Source organism: Hylobates moloch, unplaced genomic scaffold (assembly GCF_009828535.3).
Source record: "Hylobates moloch isolate HMO894 unplaced genomic scaffold, HMol_V3 SCAFFOLD_3, whole genome shotgun sequence".
Classification (NCBI taxonomy): domain Eukaryota; kingdom Metazoa; phylum Chordata; class Mammalia; order Primates; family Hylobatidae; genus Hylobates; species Hylobates moloch.
In genome coordinates this window covers 17,516,291-17,533,725 of record NW_026652278.1, presented here as the reverse complement: position 1 = coordinate 17,533,725, position 17,435 = coordinate 17,516,291, and the positions used below count along the sequence as shown (strand labels likewise).

Sequence of the window (17,435 nt, the reverse complement as noted above, 5' to 3'; positions counted from 1 at the left end):
CAAACAGAAACAGGATCCACAGGTTATAACTAGCTACTGACCAGTGTTACAGAGCCCGTGGACAATCTCATTCCTGGTTTCTCCTACCTCTGTTCGTTTTCCTGTGTTCTCCACCGTCAGCCCTCCTCTGGGTTTCTTACACTATTCTTTCTACCAGGGAAGCCTCATCCACTCTAATGGCAGAGTGCTAGTTTTCCACCCAACATTTGCACACACACCCCTGCCCCAACTGAGTAGTGGAGAGGTGTTGCCCGGCAGCAGTACTTGCTAATGGCATGGGAACAAAGTGTTTTAGAATGCAGGTACCTTTCCCACCTGCTCATCTTCTGCCTACCATCTAGATGCCAATGCTCAAGGCAACGGTGGATGCCCTGGATTGAAGATGACAGAAGCGTCATGGGTCTGAGGCCCTAAATAATGCCACAGACCAGAACTAAGCTGTGTTCCTCTCCATCCCCTTCCAGACAGCCTGCCACCAATCAGGAACACTTTACATCATGAGAAACAAACTTTGATTTTGTTAAACCCTTGAGATTTCAGGCTTTGACTATTGCAACAGCTAGCATTCCCCACCTATATAATTATAAAATCTTCAGATTCCATCTATGCTAATTACTCCCAATTCTACATCTCTGGCATAGACTTTATTCCTAAGCTTCACACCTGCATATCCAAGTAGACAGGTCCACTATAATGACCTGCAGGTCACCAAATTCAGTATGTCTGAAGCCAGACAAATGACCCACTGCTTTCCCACACACCCTGGCCATTCCTGTTTCATCGTGTGCTTGTGAATACCAATTATATTGCACCCAGGTACTCAAGAGTGCCCTATTTTATCTCCCATAGTTGTCTCTCCTAAATATCTATCCTGTCCATCCTGTTTATCTTTCCTTATTGCCATATTCTTATCTGGTTTCAATAATAGTAGCCTCACCCTCTACTCCAGTCTGTCCTCCATGCTACACTAGAGGTGTCTCTTTGAAATAAATACCTGATTATGCCTCTCTACTGCTTAAAATCCTTCCATGGCTCTTTCTGCCTTGCAGATTAAAAATCAAAGTCCTAGTGTAACACCTAAGGCCACTTTGTGGACCCTTTGCTGCTGACCTCCTGTATTCTCTCTTACCATTCTCCCACTGTTCCATTTACAATGTATGTCCTGAAGTTTCTCAAATATTCCTTCCCTCCATGCTGCTGATTTTGTAGTTTCCAGTATCCAGAACACACCACACCCCTCCTGCCAGTGTACTTCTTCCTCTTCATCATTCAAATCTCAGTTCAGAGATCATCTCTCTTGGGAATCTTCAACCTCCACATTCCCCTTAGAGATCACACCTCTATCTTTCTTTTCCTCATGGCTTCTGCCTACTTCATAGAGTTGGTCTCTGCACAATTGTTAGCAAATCTAGGGGCTCTTGAATCTTTGCCCTAGTTTGATGTTCTTTGAGAACAGCCAGCTACAACACTGCCTGCAATATGCCCTCAATACATGTTTCTCAATTTAACCTGTATTGTCATCCACTCCTAACTACATATCCTGATAAAATAATGCATATATAGAGCTGAGGGTAATGCCTGGCTTATTGCAAGCATTCAGTTGATGTTAACAGAATCAGTCATGGTTTTTGTATTATTATCATTTTTGTTTTTATTACTATCAGCAATTACTCAATATTTATGATCATAGCTGATTTCACATCTCTACTAAGTTTTGTTTTTCTTTTTCTTCTGGTTCACGATCATGTGGGAGACATTTGCACCAAAGTAGCGGCTTCCTTCTTCTGGCTGCAAATGAGCAGAGTGCAGGCCAAGGGGTCTGGAGTCGTGGGTTCAGGTGCCACCACTGTCACCAGCTGTATGGGCATAAACTAGTCATTTAACCGCTCCGTGCCTCATTTTGGCCATCTGTGACATCAGGACAAAAATAGCTTCCTGACCCGCTTCAACAGAATAGTTTTGAGAAACAACCTAGATAATGAATGTAAAAGCATTTTGTAACTCTGAAAATGATAAAAGTCAATTATTAGTGGTATTTCCAATGACACAGGCAATATTAGTATAAACAATGCTTTCTCTGTTGAATGTTGTCATTCCTCTATTTTGCCATTATCACTTTCGGTTATTTTTGCATTTCCTAATGAGTGGACAACACATGTAAGTCATGTATTTCCTCATGAGCAAATTCTCAATTTCATCATCCCAGGCATCACATAAATTCTGCTCTGAGGACTGCACACAGAATCACGTCACTGATGATGTTGCTCTAAATTGACATTGTCTGTTTGTCTTTGAATCTATCTTTCTAATAATTTTTTCCTTACACGGCGTATCAACCCATGGTAGACATACTGATTTTTGCATGAATGAATGCTTTTACAGATACAGGCAAAATCTTTGCGTGCCCAGAGTTTTGTCTACTATTTCCTATTTGACTTCAAGCTTCTCACTTGATGTTAATGAGGATGACGGTGATGATGCTGAAGACTGACATTTTTGAACTCTTATATACCAGGCGTTTTTTAAGCCCTTTACATTTAATCCTCACGATGACTTGGTCAAAAGAATCCATGTGCTAGATCCACTAAAACGTAAACTCCGTGAGGTACAGAATCTTTCATATATCATCAGTTTTGTTCACTGCTAAATCCTTGGGGACTAAAGCAGTGCTCTGGCATATAGTAGGTGCTCAAGAAACACTTGTTGAGTGAAGTTATTTGCTTCTCAAATGATTTTTTAATTCTCAAGGCTTTGGAGTTTTCTGAGCATTTATAGTTTGACTGTGATTTCTTATTGGTAGTAACAGATTATTATTGAAATTATTAACTAAATTTATATAATACATTATAGTTTATACAACACTTTCACATACATAACCTCACTTAAGGCAGTCAATGACATTTTTCCACTAGAAATACTGAAATACAATGTCTCTACCAAATGAAAAATAAAATACAGCCGTTATTACAATACTATCGTTCTGTTTCTTCAATGAGCAGTAAGCATTTAAATTAAGAATGACTAGGGTTTATTATAAGGATTGTCAAGTATCAGAACTGTTGGGTTTTTTTTTTAATTGAAAGAAGAAAATACTAGAAAATATTTCTCCAGTTGGCTTAGAAAGAAGGAATTTCCATCTGAGTTCTAAATTTGCTTAACAATCTGGAAAGGTAGCTGCAAGTCTGATTCTGGTAAGTGTTTGTGTCTCCGAAATCAATGGCAACGAAATATTTTAAATAAACCAAGTAAGGTTTTTGAGTATGTAATTAAAAATAGAACTGATGAGATCACTTGCCAAGAACCGTGAGGATTTGCATCAAAAACAATGATTTGAGACAGTCGTGATTTACTCAGCACATTCTACCCAATGAGAGAACAATTCGTATCAAAGTCAGGGAGTGCTCAGCAATGTTATTGAAAGTGTTGGATGAGGTGTCTGTGGTGCTAGAGTAGGATAACATTTTCTATAACTTGAACAGTGTGTCTTTAAATGAAATTGTAAAATATTATGATATGTTAAAGGCCAGGCAAAATTTTATCACCAGAATACAATGATCATTTGCACTTAAACATTGGCATCTGTAGTTGTCACTGGTTTTTAGTAGGTGAGGGGAAATATCTCTTCAAATGATCAGACAAGTATGACTAGTGCATTTGTCATTCCAGTGTCTTTGGCACTTGAAGTTTTTCCATTTTTGTTCAACAATGTAACCTTTGGAGTTTTGCCTAATAATGACTTCACTTGTGCTGGCCTTCCAACAGATAAATTAAAATGGAAATGCATATTTTCTAATTATGCATCCAGCCTTAGTTGCATATTGGCGAGGGTGGCCACACTGAATGTTAAATTAAGTCTGCACGATAGTTAGAGTCTATGTAACATCAAAGTTTCCCAAAGTCACTTTCTTAATCATGTGAAGGATAGCCAAGACTTTGATCAGTAGTACGTAGCTATATACGATCAGAGGAAAAACATTTAAACACTCCAGCATGGTATTTCCATTTAAATCTGATTACAGTGAAATAAAACTGTAGCCATTAAAGGTTTAGAAGAACTACAAATACAAGCAGTAAAAGAAGACAGATAGTAAATGAGGTAGTAAAACATTTCGGCAGGGCAAACAGTTTATAGCACACATTCAGTCGTCCTGAAGCAGACTGTGCAATTCACTACAGACCCGGCACCGTTCCCTGAACTCCACTTAAACCTACAATTAACCTTTCACGCCTAATGAAGCTGTTTTCCTGGAAAATTAAAATATATAATGGTGCTTGCTTTTACACAGACTTCGGAGGAGAGCATTTCAAAATGAATGACTTTTCTGAGGCTTTTGTTCAAATGTAAAATGGAAGTGCTATGTTTGTATATAAAGCGGGAATGTTCTTTCCAAGGCAATTTCATTTGATGTGCAGTATTTTATTACTGTACTTATTAATTGTTCTGCATAATTGTAAAAAACACACATCAGTAATTTTATGATTAGATTGTTACTGCTGAAGTCTACTATTACCATTTCACTTCCATTAGGGAAAACTAGAGTTTTGCTAACAATAACTAAATTCCTGATGTTTCTCCTTGGTGGTTTTCATTGCAAATTTAGTGGTTTAAAAAGACATGTTTACCATTTAATTATTTAGCTGTTATTTACATTGCTGTCTCTTCAGGTCATGTTTTCACATGTTTAAAGAGAAATAAAATTCTTAAATTTCAGAAGGCATATATTGTTTTTTTCTAAAGTTGCAGGTGAAGGTCTGATTTTGGCGTATGTTCTACTTATTTACAAAATAGCTGTGGGGTACTCCCACTTCATTTCAGCATTATTCACAATAGTCAAGATATAGAAGCAGCTATGTGTCCATCAATGGATAAAGGGAAAAATAAATAAAGAGAATGTGGTCTTTATAAACAATGGAATATTATACAGCCTTAAAAAAGAAGGAAATTCAGTCATTTGCAACACATGAATGGAACTGGAGCATATTATGTTAAGTGAAATAAGCCAGGCACAGAAAGACGAATACTGTATGACTTCACCTATATGTAGAATCTAAAAAAGGTGATCTCAGGAATTGAGAGTAGGAAGCTGATTACCAGAGGCTGGGGGAAGGAGGAGGGATGGGGAAAGGGAAGGTGTTGATCTAAGGGTACAAAGTTTCAGTTAGACTGGAGGAATAAATTTTAATGATCTGTTGCACTACATGGTGACCACAGTTACTAATAATGTATTATATATTTCAAAACAACTAAAAGAACAGATTTTTAACGTTCTCACCACAAGAAAAGATGGTAAGTTGGAGAGGTGATGGATATGTTAATTAGCTTGATTGGATCTTTCCACAATGTATACATCGGTCATAACACCACATTGTGTCACATAAATATCCACAGTTATTTGTCAATTAAAAATAAGCTTTAAAAATAGCTGTGGTAACTCTTGGCGTCCAACCCAGGGACCACTGAGTCATGCCCATTTTCGGAGGGAATTTCCTATGGTCTCAAAGGAGCCTGCTTCCTTTAGGGCTTGTCCTGCCCTAGGTGAACCAGAGCAGCCACTGGGGCTGCTCTCTGTTAGCAAGGACCAGTTTGAAACACCAAGAGACCATGGAAAATTGAACAGGAAACAGGATGGTATGTTCCTTCCTACGCGGTTTATACTTCCTATTTAAATAATCTAAATGTCATAGTGTCTGGTGTTTAAGAACTAAAAGTACAAAAAGGTAAAGTTTATAATAACTATTGAAACCCCAGCATTTTTATTGAATCTGCTGGTATATTTTTATGTAAATCCTGCTAGCCCTGCAGCATCTGTGCTTCATCTTTACATGGTAAATGAAATTCCTTTAGACCATCAGTCTAAAATAATGAATTGTTCCCCCAGTTAATTGTATTGCTTTGATAACAAGGAACTATGCTAGGCCTAGAGAACACAATAAGTGAATTTCATCAGATGATTTGTGTGACATTTTGAAAAATGATCTTCTGGAGTGACCTGATTTTAATGGAACTCTAGCGGCGTGCAGCATGGGCCCAGCATTCGACTAGGAGGAAGCACTTCCTCTTACGGCACAAGGAGTGCGGGATCATCCCCAGAAGACCTCTCACTGGGAAAAATTCTCAGGAAAGTCAAGAGAAAGTGTGCACCAAAAATGGCAACACAAAGAACCTATTTCTAGGTTGCTTTTCTTTTATTGATACATACCTTTTCTAAAACCCAGAAAAGATTGCAAACGACCCTTATGTCTTCATTGCCAGTGTGAAAATAAACCAAGACCAAGCAAATGAAAATAAGCAAAAGCTGTGTATTCTGAGCTTGCTATAGCAAGGGAGTCAGCCACTTTATTTTTTTATTTTTTTTTTTTATTTTTGAGACAGAGTCTCGCTCTGTCGCCCAGGCTGAAGTGCAGTGGCATGATCTCGGCTCACTGCAAGCTCTGCCTCCCAGGTTCACACCATTCTCCTGCCTCAGCCTCCCGCGTAGCTGGGACTACAGGCACCCGCCACCACGCCCGGCTAATTTTTTGTATTTTTTAGTAGAGACGGGGTTTCACTGTGTTAGCCAGGATGGTCTCGATCTCCTGACCTTGCGATCCGCCCGCCTCGGCCTCCCAAAGTGCTGGGATTACAGGCGTGAGCCACCGTGCCTGGCTGGGAGTCAGCCATTTTCACTTGTGTTTTGGTGGAGACTCAAAGACAGGCAGGAGTGGGAAAGCTTTATAGTGAAAAAAGGGAAGCTTCAGGTGTGCCCTGATTAGAGGCTGTTGGCTTGTGGGAGCTGTAGATAGGCTAACTAGAAGTGGGGCATCCTTTGTGGTTAGGGGTACATATTTGATTTCCTCTGGCTGGAAGTGAGGACACAAATTAGGGAAGCTGTTTATTAATCAAGTCCTGGCCATTTGGGGCCAGTCGTGACAGGGATTACAGTTTAACTTCATAGGTTATTAGTAGAGATAGCAGTCTGACTTCTTACAAGTCTGACATAGTGGGCTGGCTTCCTGGGCTGGTTATTGCAGATTATAGCTCAGTTTCCTGAGCAGGTTGCCACAACTTGTGGGTCAGAATTCTATTTATACATAGTCTGGGCGTTATCTACATGTTCAGTATCTTACCAGAATATAACTGCTACATTTAGGGGTTGGGGGAGGTAATACTGTCTTTTTAAAAAAGCTATTGACTTGGCTTTTCTTTTCATCAATTAAGAAAATTAGATTCCCTACAATAACAAAGTGTGCTGAAAGGCAATGACAGAGATTACTCTCTCTCTCTTCTCCCTCTCTCTCTCCTCTCTCTCTCTTTTAGTGAGTCTTCCATACACACTATCGAATTCAATAAGTGTTGGCTTTGTCTCTTTTTTTCATTCTTGTATCTAGGTTCTCTTCTAGGTTGAAAGAGAATGTAGCAACTTCTGATTTTTTTAAGGTTCACCTTATATTTAACATGAAGAGATGCAAAAGTAGTAATAAGTTGATATTTAAGGCACACGCACATATAAATGCAGTTATTATGATTATTATCCTGTTCATAATTAAACTACAAGGTTCATAAAGAAGAATAACTCATGATGGGCCACAAGCGGTGGAGTCCAGTAAAGGACCTAAGCCAAATGAAACGTCGTTTGGCCCATCAAATGGGCAGATGAGACTTTGGGCAAATGGCCCTGAGTGTTCTCTGTGAGTGCACCATGGTGAACACGTAAATATCTCTGCCTAGAGAAGTGCAAGCCTTTCTACATACACATTGCCATTTATGCAGATCTGAAAATGCGGTTGATTGTTACATTTTCATAAGAAATGACAAAAAGCTGTCAAATTAAAAATAAGCATGATTTGCAATTTTATTTGTAAATTAAGAACTGAAATATTTATGATTTTCAACTGAATGTGTTTCCAAGTTTCAGAATCATTAGTAAACCCAGGATATGTTACGAGAGACATTGCTTCAATTAGGTTCTGGACTTCATGAAATACAGCGATACGGTGGCAGTTTTGAATTAGCATAGAATTTCCTGTTTTGGCAACTCAAACTGCTTACTCCTCTCCTGATGCTGTATCTTCTGTAATGAAAACATTTGCATTCACATGTAAATGGAAAGTATTATTTTTTCAGAGCTTCTTTGGACTACATCATGCAGTAGTTTAATGAATAACATGATTTCATATTTGGATGTTGTGATCATTGAAATTAGTGTAAGTGGTCTCTGTCCACATTAAAGGAGACATATATTATTTGTCATATTTGGCTGTCTCTGGATTAGTTGGTGCCAGGAATAAAACAGCAGGAAGTTGTAAATAATGACAGAAGTATGCCAGAAGATCAGTGGAAACTTACAGTCAGCCTGAACTTTTAGTTAGCACCACCACAATCTGCAATTTTAAAAATAATAACAAGGTCCTTCAGCTCCATTAATTAAACAAATAATGAAATAATTATTTACTACCGCAGAATAAGTGTTTAAAACATCTATGTTGGGCCGGGCGCGGTGGCTCACGCTTGTAATCCCAGCACTTTGGGAGGCCGAGGCAGGCGGATCACGAGGTCAGGAGATCGAGACCACGGTGAAACCCCGTCTCTACTAAAAATACAAAAAATTAGCCGGGCGTGGTGGCGGGTGCCTGTAGTCCCAGCTACTCGGAGAGGCTGAGGCGGGAGAATGGCGTGAACCTGGGAGGCGGAGCTTGCAGTGAGCCGAGATTGCGCCACTGCACTCCAGCCTGGGCGACAGAGCGAGACTCCGTCTCAAAAAAAAAAAAAAAAACACATCTATGTTGGACTCTTCAGAAGTTCCCATGTGCTCTTCAAAGGTCAAGAAAACAGCTTTTATGTAAACTTTGAACTTGTAATAACTCTAAAACATTCAGGATGATATTTAATATCCTGAAAGAGCAAATTACTTAAGAGCAACCCTTAAAAGGTAAATCTGTGAATTTATCAGCTTAGCCAGTGCTTATTATAATTTTGTAATTTATTTCCTTGCTAACACCATAAATTTCTCCTTCTTCACAAATCTCTTCTGTTTTCAAATGTATCCAAGGCTCCCTTTTCCTTTAAATAATGCACTTTCATAATTCCATGCATCCACATAAATTCCATCTGACCCTGCTAATTATGTTATGTAGATAAGCTTACTTATCTCTTCCCATTGCTAAACATCTTAAACATGGAACTTAGGTCTGCTGGCCGTACTTCCTGTTACTCCATTCCTTGCTTAACTTTCAGGCTTCCATCCTCAGTTAGATACAGAAATGACTCAAAGATCATCAGAATCTTCTTGGAGGAAGTCTAATGGCCTTTGCCACAGGCCTTACCCTGCTGGCCCGTTTGCCACCTTTTACAGACTCCTTGGGCTCGGCCCTCCCTTGAGTCCCGCAACACTGCACTAGGCTAGTTTGCTTTCCTCTTACAGTGCCCACATCCCTTTATTGGCATTTCTTTCTGTCCATAAATCTCTGAATTCTGTTCCTGCCTGGAAATATGTGAAGCTTACCCAGAATTAACTGACCCACAGGAATAAAATAATGATATTCTACGTAGGATAAGATCTGAAAATGATCTTCCTCTAAGAGTAACATGTGGAGAAGAAGTCTGCTATTCAAAGTCAAGTCTTCAAGACCTTGTAGAAAGGAAAATGAGCCAAAAGTCCTTTTGTGGCCTTTTCTTAAGCAAGGCCAATCTGGCCTCATGGTTTAGTGTGGTGATTTGATACATTTGGTTTTACTCAAGAGTTATATGGGACTCAACAGATATGAAAATGATTCATATGTAGCTATGATAAGCCAAATTATCTGGTTGAGCCATTGCTTCTATAAACTTAATGAAATCTTTACTATCCCTGGAGCATCTTAGCAAGTGTTCCTGTCCATCATTGGACAAACAATGTAACAAAGCAGATCAACAAAATTAAACAATATGCTTCTTAAATTACCTGTGATAGCTACAGCTCCGCATCTGTGGTCACATTCGGTCAATAATACTCAAGGTCCTTTTCTAATACTTAAGACACTTGTCAGCTAAATGTCAAGTGGTCTTTCTTTCATGTCCATTTGTACATAGCATAACTCTATCCATGGAGTGCTTTTGTAATTTTTAAAACAGTTTATGAGAATGAAAAGACAAGCCATAGACTGGGAAAAAAATATTTACAAAACACATATCTGATAAAGAACTGATATCCAAAATCTTCAAAGAACTCTTAAAACTCAACAGTAAGACAATAAACAACCCAATTAAAAAAGGCAAAAGATCTGAACAGACACTCACTAAAGAAGATATACATTTGGCAAAGAAGTATGTCAAGAGGTGCTCAGCATCATATGTCATTAGAGAATTGGAAATTTAAACAACTGTAAGATACTGCCACACACCTATTAGAATGGCTAACACCTAAAACGCTGACAACAGCAAATGCTGGTGAGGTTGTGAAGCAACAAGAACTCTCATTCATTGCTGGTGGAAATACAAAATGGCACAGCCACTGTGTAATACAGTTTGGCATTTTTTTTTTTTTTACTAAACTAAAACATAAGCTTACCATATTATCCAGCAATCAGGCTCCTAGGTACTTATGAATTGAAATGTTACGTTCACATAAAAACCTGCACACAGATGTTTTTAACAGCTTTATTCACAATTACCAAAAATTGGAAGCAAGGACAATCAAGATGTCCTTCAGTAGCGAATGCATAAACAAACCATGGCACATCCGCACAATGGAATATAATTCAGCAATAAAAGGAAATGAGTTATCAAGCCAAAAATAAAGAGATGGAGGTACGTTAAGTACATATTTCTAAGTGAAAGGAGACTGTCTGAAAGGCTACGTACTGTGTGATTCCAACCATACAACATTCTGGAAAAGGCTAAACTACAGAGACATTAAAGAAAGATCAGTGGTTGCCAGAGACTTGGGGAAAGAGAGGGATAAATTGGTGAAGTGCAGGGGTATTTTAGGGCAGTGAAACGATTTTGTACGATACTTTAATGGTGGATACCCTGCATTATGCATTTGTCAAAACCAACGGAACTATGCAACAGAAAGAGTAAACCCTAATGTAAATTATGGACTTTAGTTGGTAATTTTATGTCAATATTGGTTCAATTTTTCTGTAAACCTAAAACTGCTTGAAATGTTCTTAAAAATCTTAACATGACTAGTTTTGTTCCTAAAAGAAAAAAAAAGTAACATTTAAAATTTCTAGTACCTCCACAGCAAACTTGTGTTCAGACATGGAGAGGAAGGTTTAGGGTCATATGCACAACTAAATGCGATAATTTGTCAGACACTGATTTCATTGTTCCAAGACAGAGTCAGTTAACTTTCTTTTTTTTTTTTTTTTTTGAGACGGAGTCTCGCTCTGTCGCCCAGGCTGGAGTGCAGTGGCGCAATCTCGGCTCACTGCAAGCTCCGCCTCCCAGGTTCACGCCATTCTCCTGCCTCAGCCTCTCCGAGTAGCTGGGACTACAGGCGCCCGCCACCACGCCCGGCTAATTTTTTGTATTTTTTTAGTAGAGACGGGGTTTCACCGTGTTCTCGATCTTTTGACCTCGTGATCCGCCCGCCTCGGCCTTCCAAAGTGCTGGGATTACAAGCGTGAGCCACCGCGCCCGGCCCAGTTAACTTTCTTAGATCTTTGTTCTTCTTCCTTTGTGAAGTTCACATGCCCAAGTCAAGAAACATTTTAGGTAAAGGGCAAACTACTTGAAAACTTCCATTAACAGCCAAACGTGTGATGACTAAATGAAAAGCAATAAAAAAACAGGGCCCTTCACCACCACTGTTGCCATCCCAGAAACGTCTAAGCAAGCATTTAAATGCTTTTCTCTTTTCTTCCAGGCCTTGCAATTGCCAGTGCCCTAATAGATATTTCACAACAGAAAGCTTCAGATAGTAAAGATAAGACTTCTGGAGTCCGGAATCGAAAACACCTTTCAACACGTCAAGGAACTTGTGTCTGAGAAATGGAAACCGCTCCTATATATTCTGTACTGTTTTACTTCGGGCTTCTGCTAAAGCTGTTCTATGGCCTCGGATTTTATGGAGGCAAATCTCTGTATCATCCAGAGCCTGAGTACAGTTCCCTTCCAAATGGACAATGACCCAGGTGGCCAAAGAATGTTCATGAGTTTTATAAAAGTATTGATGGTCACAGGTGATAAAGTCAGTTTTTACCACTCTCTTAGGCTTATTATAGCTAACATTAAATTACTCTGGAAAAAGATGTATATCGTTTCTTAATGAAGATGAAAAATATGTAATTCATATAAATCAACTGTTTATATCCCAAGACTTTAAAGAAAGACGTTTTTTAATGCCTGAATGATGAGAATTGTACAGTTTTTGCCTCATAAGCAAACTTGAATCACCTGTATATGAACAGGGAATGAACGCATTGCAATGGCTTTAAATGCTCTTTTATCTCGTTGTAAATGTGAAGGCAAGATTTTGATGTAGTAGGATGTAGGTAATGTATTTAAATATTTCACATGACCATATCACGTCCAAACTCAGTCTGAGAATGTGACAGCTTTCCACCTAACTGGAATGCAGACCAGAATGAGTTCAACTCATTCTGTGCAACTTCACAGGAGGTTTATTAGAATGCTCAGTGTAGAGGGCATTCGTGTCATCCATGCCAACTGCCTAACTCGTTATCAGAGCTGATAGAGCATGGAAAAGCCTGTCCAGTGATCAGTTGTCCCCCTCCTTCCAAAAACAGCCTCCAATGCCACAACCTGAAAAGAGCTGAAATGGTTCTTTTACAGCATACAAGCTTCTGCTCCAGTATGATAATTTTTAATTGCCTAAGAATCATTGGATCAGACCCAAATGATCCATCTGCATTTTTATAAGAATGGATCTTTCTTTGCCCTTCCTCTCCTAGCTGCTAGATTTTAACTACCTTTTACAAATGTTACAAAATGTATTTTAGAGGCGACATCTCTCAAGACGGCCTGAGTTCCTTCCTGCCAACTGTTCCACCTAGAATACAAGTAGAGAAGAGCACTGGCTGGCAAGCATCAACAGGAGTCTTCTTCCCAACACGAGCGCATCCATGTCATGAGAAAAAGTCTATGGTTTAGAAAATATGTCCATGGTTGCCCACAGTCAGCATACTCTTAGTGACTCAAAATTCTGAATTATGGCAGAAAGGAAAAATAAAACATACTTCACATTAGAACATAGAATCATTTACAACGTAATACTGACCACAGTTCACTAAAGCTCAGTAGCATTAACAGATATAGTTTGGAACTGCAGTTTCCTAACTTCAGGGTGGCTACAAGATATGTATAACGGTGACAGAAATCTCCAAAGCTGCTGTATATGATACAGCTTTGTTAAATATGAAGGTCATTTAAATACAATTGATGTTTAGTACTATATATGTACTTTTCACATTCTTTGGATTTCTGGAAGGTAATGACACTTTACTGTTTACAGCTAATGCATAGTTACTTGCATGCCATGGTTGTACAGTAGCAGACTACGACCCTATTGTGATATTAAATGTTTATTTCATAATGCCATTTATACATAGCTTAATTTGATGAGGATTGAATGTAATATATAAGAGGAATGATCATACAATATGTAGTTGCATCTTGTATAAGATTGCTAGGTTGCATCTAACCATGACTATGTCATTATTTTGATAATTAGGCATTTATGAATTATAGTATATATTCCTCATGTTGGCATGATAATTTTGCTATTTTCCATGCATTAAAAATAAGACAAATTCTTAGAGTAATTTTAGTAATTTTATCTATGCTCTGTGGGGTTTTTTTGGAGGGGGAGGCCACTGGTTGTTTCTACTTCCCTACGATAGTTTCTCTCTCAGTAAAGGAATGAGCTAAGTTTGTAAATATCTCCTAAAAACAATCAAGTAATTTTATTAGCTTCTTTTGGACCCTCTAAATATTGACTTCTCTCATGAAAAAATAAATTGATAAAACTAATGATTACAAAGATATAATCATTTTTTAAAAAGTGATTGCCCAATTTATTTCTCTAACAATTGTCACAAGAGAAAGCATAACAGTGAAAATACAAAAACATACAGATTTAGATGTAAAATCTATATAAGCTATATTTTTAGGGAGGCTAAGCAGATAGTATTACTGTGGAAGAATTATCAAGTTTTATTCACCTCAAATCCCACTGGGTTCTTAAAATTTGAAAATTCAAATTGTAGAGAATTATGAGACACCATGTTAAGTTAAAGTCATGCTATACCTTTCTGGGCCACATATTGCTAACTCTGTGGCTGATTATGCAGTTAATTCTCAACTTATCAAAGCTTTTCACTGGCAATAAATTCTTTGCCCTCAGGTGAAGTGGATTGAAAAGACATCAAGGATCAAGGATAATCACTTTGAATCTGTTGGTTTTTCCCCCTACATTCCAGACACTTTAAATTTGGATGCTTTCATTTTTTTTTTAAATCAAACCACACAAATATGCAGATACTTTCCCAGAATTTCGCAGTTAAATGGCTGATTCTCTTGAAAACTAACCTTAATGGAATTCTAAACATTTCAGTTTAGAATGACTTTGAAAAATTCCTTAGATTTTAGGATGTTTTATTCTGCCAAGTATGAAAAAAAAATTGGTTAAATACAGTGGGGTTTTAAAAATTAACCTGGGGATTCTATTTGAACTAGAAAATTCCTACTGGAAAAGAATTTGCACATACTTACAGATTCAGCTAATAAATTTTAAGAGGATTAGGATTCTCATAATTTTTTAAATGAAAAATTATTTTAGCGATACACAGAGATGCCGTATACTATAGTGTTATGTTCAACAGGAAAACTTCAAATAGTTCATATTTAAAAAGGTAATTGATCCTTGCTGTACTTCCCAACATCTCATTTTCTTTCGGCTGCAGTAAGATAGAGGTGACTGTATGGCTGCAGTTCATGGTATAAGGTCATTTAGGGTGCACACTGGCACACAGGCTGGAAAACGGGCACTGGACCCAGCTTTCAGGTGTGTGGTGCTGGGTCAGTTTCACCTTTGAAGCCTCAGCCTTCCGTCTGTAAAGGGCGGTAATGGTGCCCACCTTTCGAGGCATTGCGAGGCTAGATGGTAACACACAGAAAGCTCCCACAGTGGGACCTTGATGCAGCGTAGCTGGTATTAACAACCGTGGGGACACCAGGCCACTCTTTTTCTACCAGTTGTTTTATGAATCCACCTATTAATTTTCACCCATCTTTTCATCGTAGGTAAAGGTCAATCAGGTTTTTCAAAAAGACTCCCTGTAAGTTCCTATGTTTCTAAGATATAGGGATTTCTACAAAACGACTTTGACATTTAGTCAATAAAGACTTAAACTCTTCTTAAATCCATAGTTTTAGGAGAGTATTTCTTAAAATTACTGACTGATGACATTGAGACAAGAGCATCAATTATCATCTTTCACATACAAATTAGGCAAGACAGGGTCAGTGCTTACATTTTGTGGTTATACATGATACATCTTTTCTCAGTGAACATAAAACTATGATTTGAAAGGTGTCTTATATTTAAAAAAGATTTTAAAATGAAAACTGACCAAATGAACTAATTCTACCCACCTATGCTCTTGTTAAATGTCGAGTTTCAAAACCCATTTGCAGTATACTAGGGTGAGCTTGAAACTTACCTGATTACAGGAATTGCTTGGGTTCAGGCGGATTCCCACTTTCACCTCTAGAGATTTAGATTCAGAAACACTGGGGTAGGCCCTGGAGAGCAGTACTCTTAATAAGCTCCTCAGTGCTTCTTACCATTAGGCAAATTAGGGAAACACTGCATTGGGTCAAAGTGCTGCCTTTATCGACCATTAGAGGGAGTTCTCTAAATAACAAAGTTATTGCTCTAATTCAAAATGCTTTAAAGAATTTTCCAAGGAATACAAGCCATCTGGTTGGTGTTACAGCAGTGATTTCGTTAGAATGTACATTTAACATTTTAGTGTTATCAAAATTTTTTGAAATTAAGAATTAGAACCAGAGCTCCTATCAGTATATATGTACACAGGTGTGCATGCCAGTATTCAAAACAGATTGTGTAAAAGTTCAAGCCCACTTTAGAAAGCCAACATTTTATGTTATAATGTGCTGTTAATCAGGACTTTATTGAAATAAAAACATTGGCTCTTCCAACCCCCACTGCCAAATGCAGTTTTGTTTTGTTTTTGTTTTTGTTTTATCCTTTCGTGGTCGCACAGGAAAAAGCACTCTGAGAACTTGAAAAAGCCCCTCTCCATCGAAGAGGTGATTATATAGTTTGTTACTGATTTTTGACATTCAAAATACATTTCCCCCTCTTTTCCTCTTCACCAGATTTGCATTGACCTTTCCTGTATGTTCTCTGTGAAGGGCGTGCTGAGCACTTGGAATGTTCCTGAGAATTAAAGGCAAAACTCACAAGGCCCAGCAGCTAAGAATCTAGCTATAATGAGGGTCTACGCCACAGGACATGTGTCATAGAAATTGCTCTTACTTAGAATAAAAGTCAGCTATCTGAGACCGGGGAAGCTCTGGCATAGCTGAGTCTTCTGGGGAAAGCCTGCATGTTCTCTGGCAAGTCTGGGCTTGGCCCTTATGTGGCCATCAGGGGCCCAGCCTTCTTTCAGTGGCACTGCTCTGCTAGGCTTCTCTAAGGTCTCACCGAGAAGGAGAAAACAAGGAGGATCTAAACTTCTCTCTTCTCTCCAGCCCCTCCCCCACAGCACCTGGGCCCAGCACCTGGGACACCTCCTGGGCTCGGGGCCTCAAGAAGGCTTTGCCAGGAACTCTGACCTGAGGCCTAACCCTGAGGCTGGCCCTGCCTGTGCTCTAGGGGATGGAATGGTGGTCTCCTCCCCGTCACACCTCCAAGAGGCCAGGCCAGGAAGGGGCTGGGAAGAAGAGGACCACCGAACCTTGAGAAACATGCCCAGCCTGGCTGCCGTCTCCCAGGAACATCAGAGAAGAAAGAGAAGCTTTTGGAGGGTCCTGGATGAAGATGCGCCCAAAATAGGTAGGGCTGTTGGGTGGCCTCTCGCCACAGACAGCAGCAGCTGCTCTGTGAACATGTAAGCCTTGCACACTCTCCTTTTCAGATTTTTGATGGTGGACTAGTGGCTATAAGGAGATTTGGAGAGTTTAGCTTAAAACTGACTTTTCTCTGGCCTAAAATCACCTGTGAGTGGCAGATGTGAGTGATAGGCGTTCTTTCAGCTCCAACCTATAACCCTTTTGGTAAACACACAATTCCTGCTCCAGATTCATACATGCTTCCTCGCTTGTTTAGAATCAGGGTACCTGGCTTGGCCATGGCAGCCAAGATAGTATCAAGCTTTACTTTCTCCAGCCCTACTATGAGAACAGCTAGTATTATTTTGTTTTCCAAATATGAAACAACAGTATAATTTTAAATGAGCTTCTGTAAACTACACCCCCCCACCCC

The 17,435-nt window shown here is 38.9% G+C and overlaps 1 protein-coding gene across 4 annotated transcripts in view; it reads left to right on the top strand.

Annotated features, from left to right (window-relative positions):
* ATRNL1 (attractin like 1) overlaps positions 1 to 13,954 on the top strand; it is an 838,515-nt gene extending 824,561 nt beyond the window's left edge. For all 4 annotated transcript variants that reach the window (XM_032176925.2, XM_032176917.2, XM_032176911.2 and 1 more), the window contains one exon: positions 11,829 to 13,954. In XM_032176925.2, the coding sequence (XP_032032816.1) occupies positions 11,829 to 11,950 (122 nt within the window). In that variant the 3' untranslated portion in view covers positions 11,951 to 13,954. The remainder of the gene's footprint in view (positions 1 to 11,828) is intronic.
* The last annotated feature ends 3,481 nt before the right edge of the window (positions 13,955 to 17,435 follow it).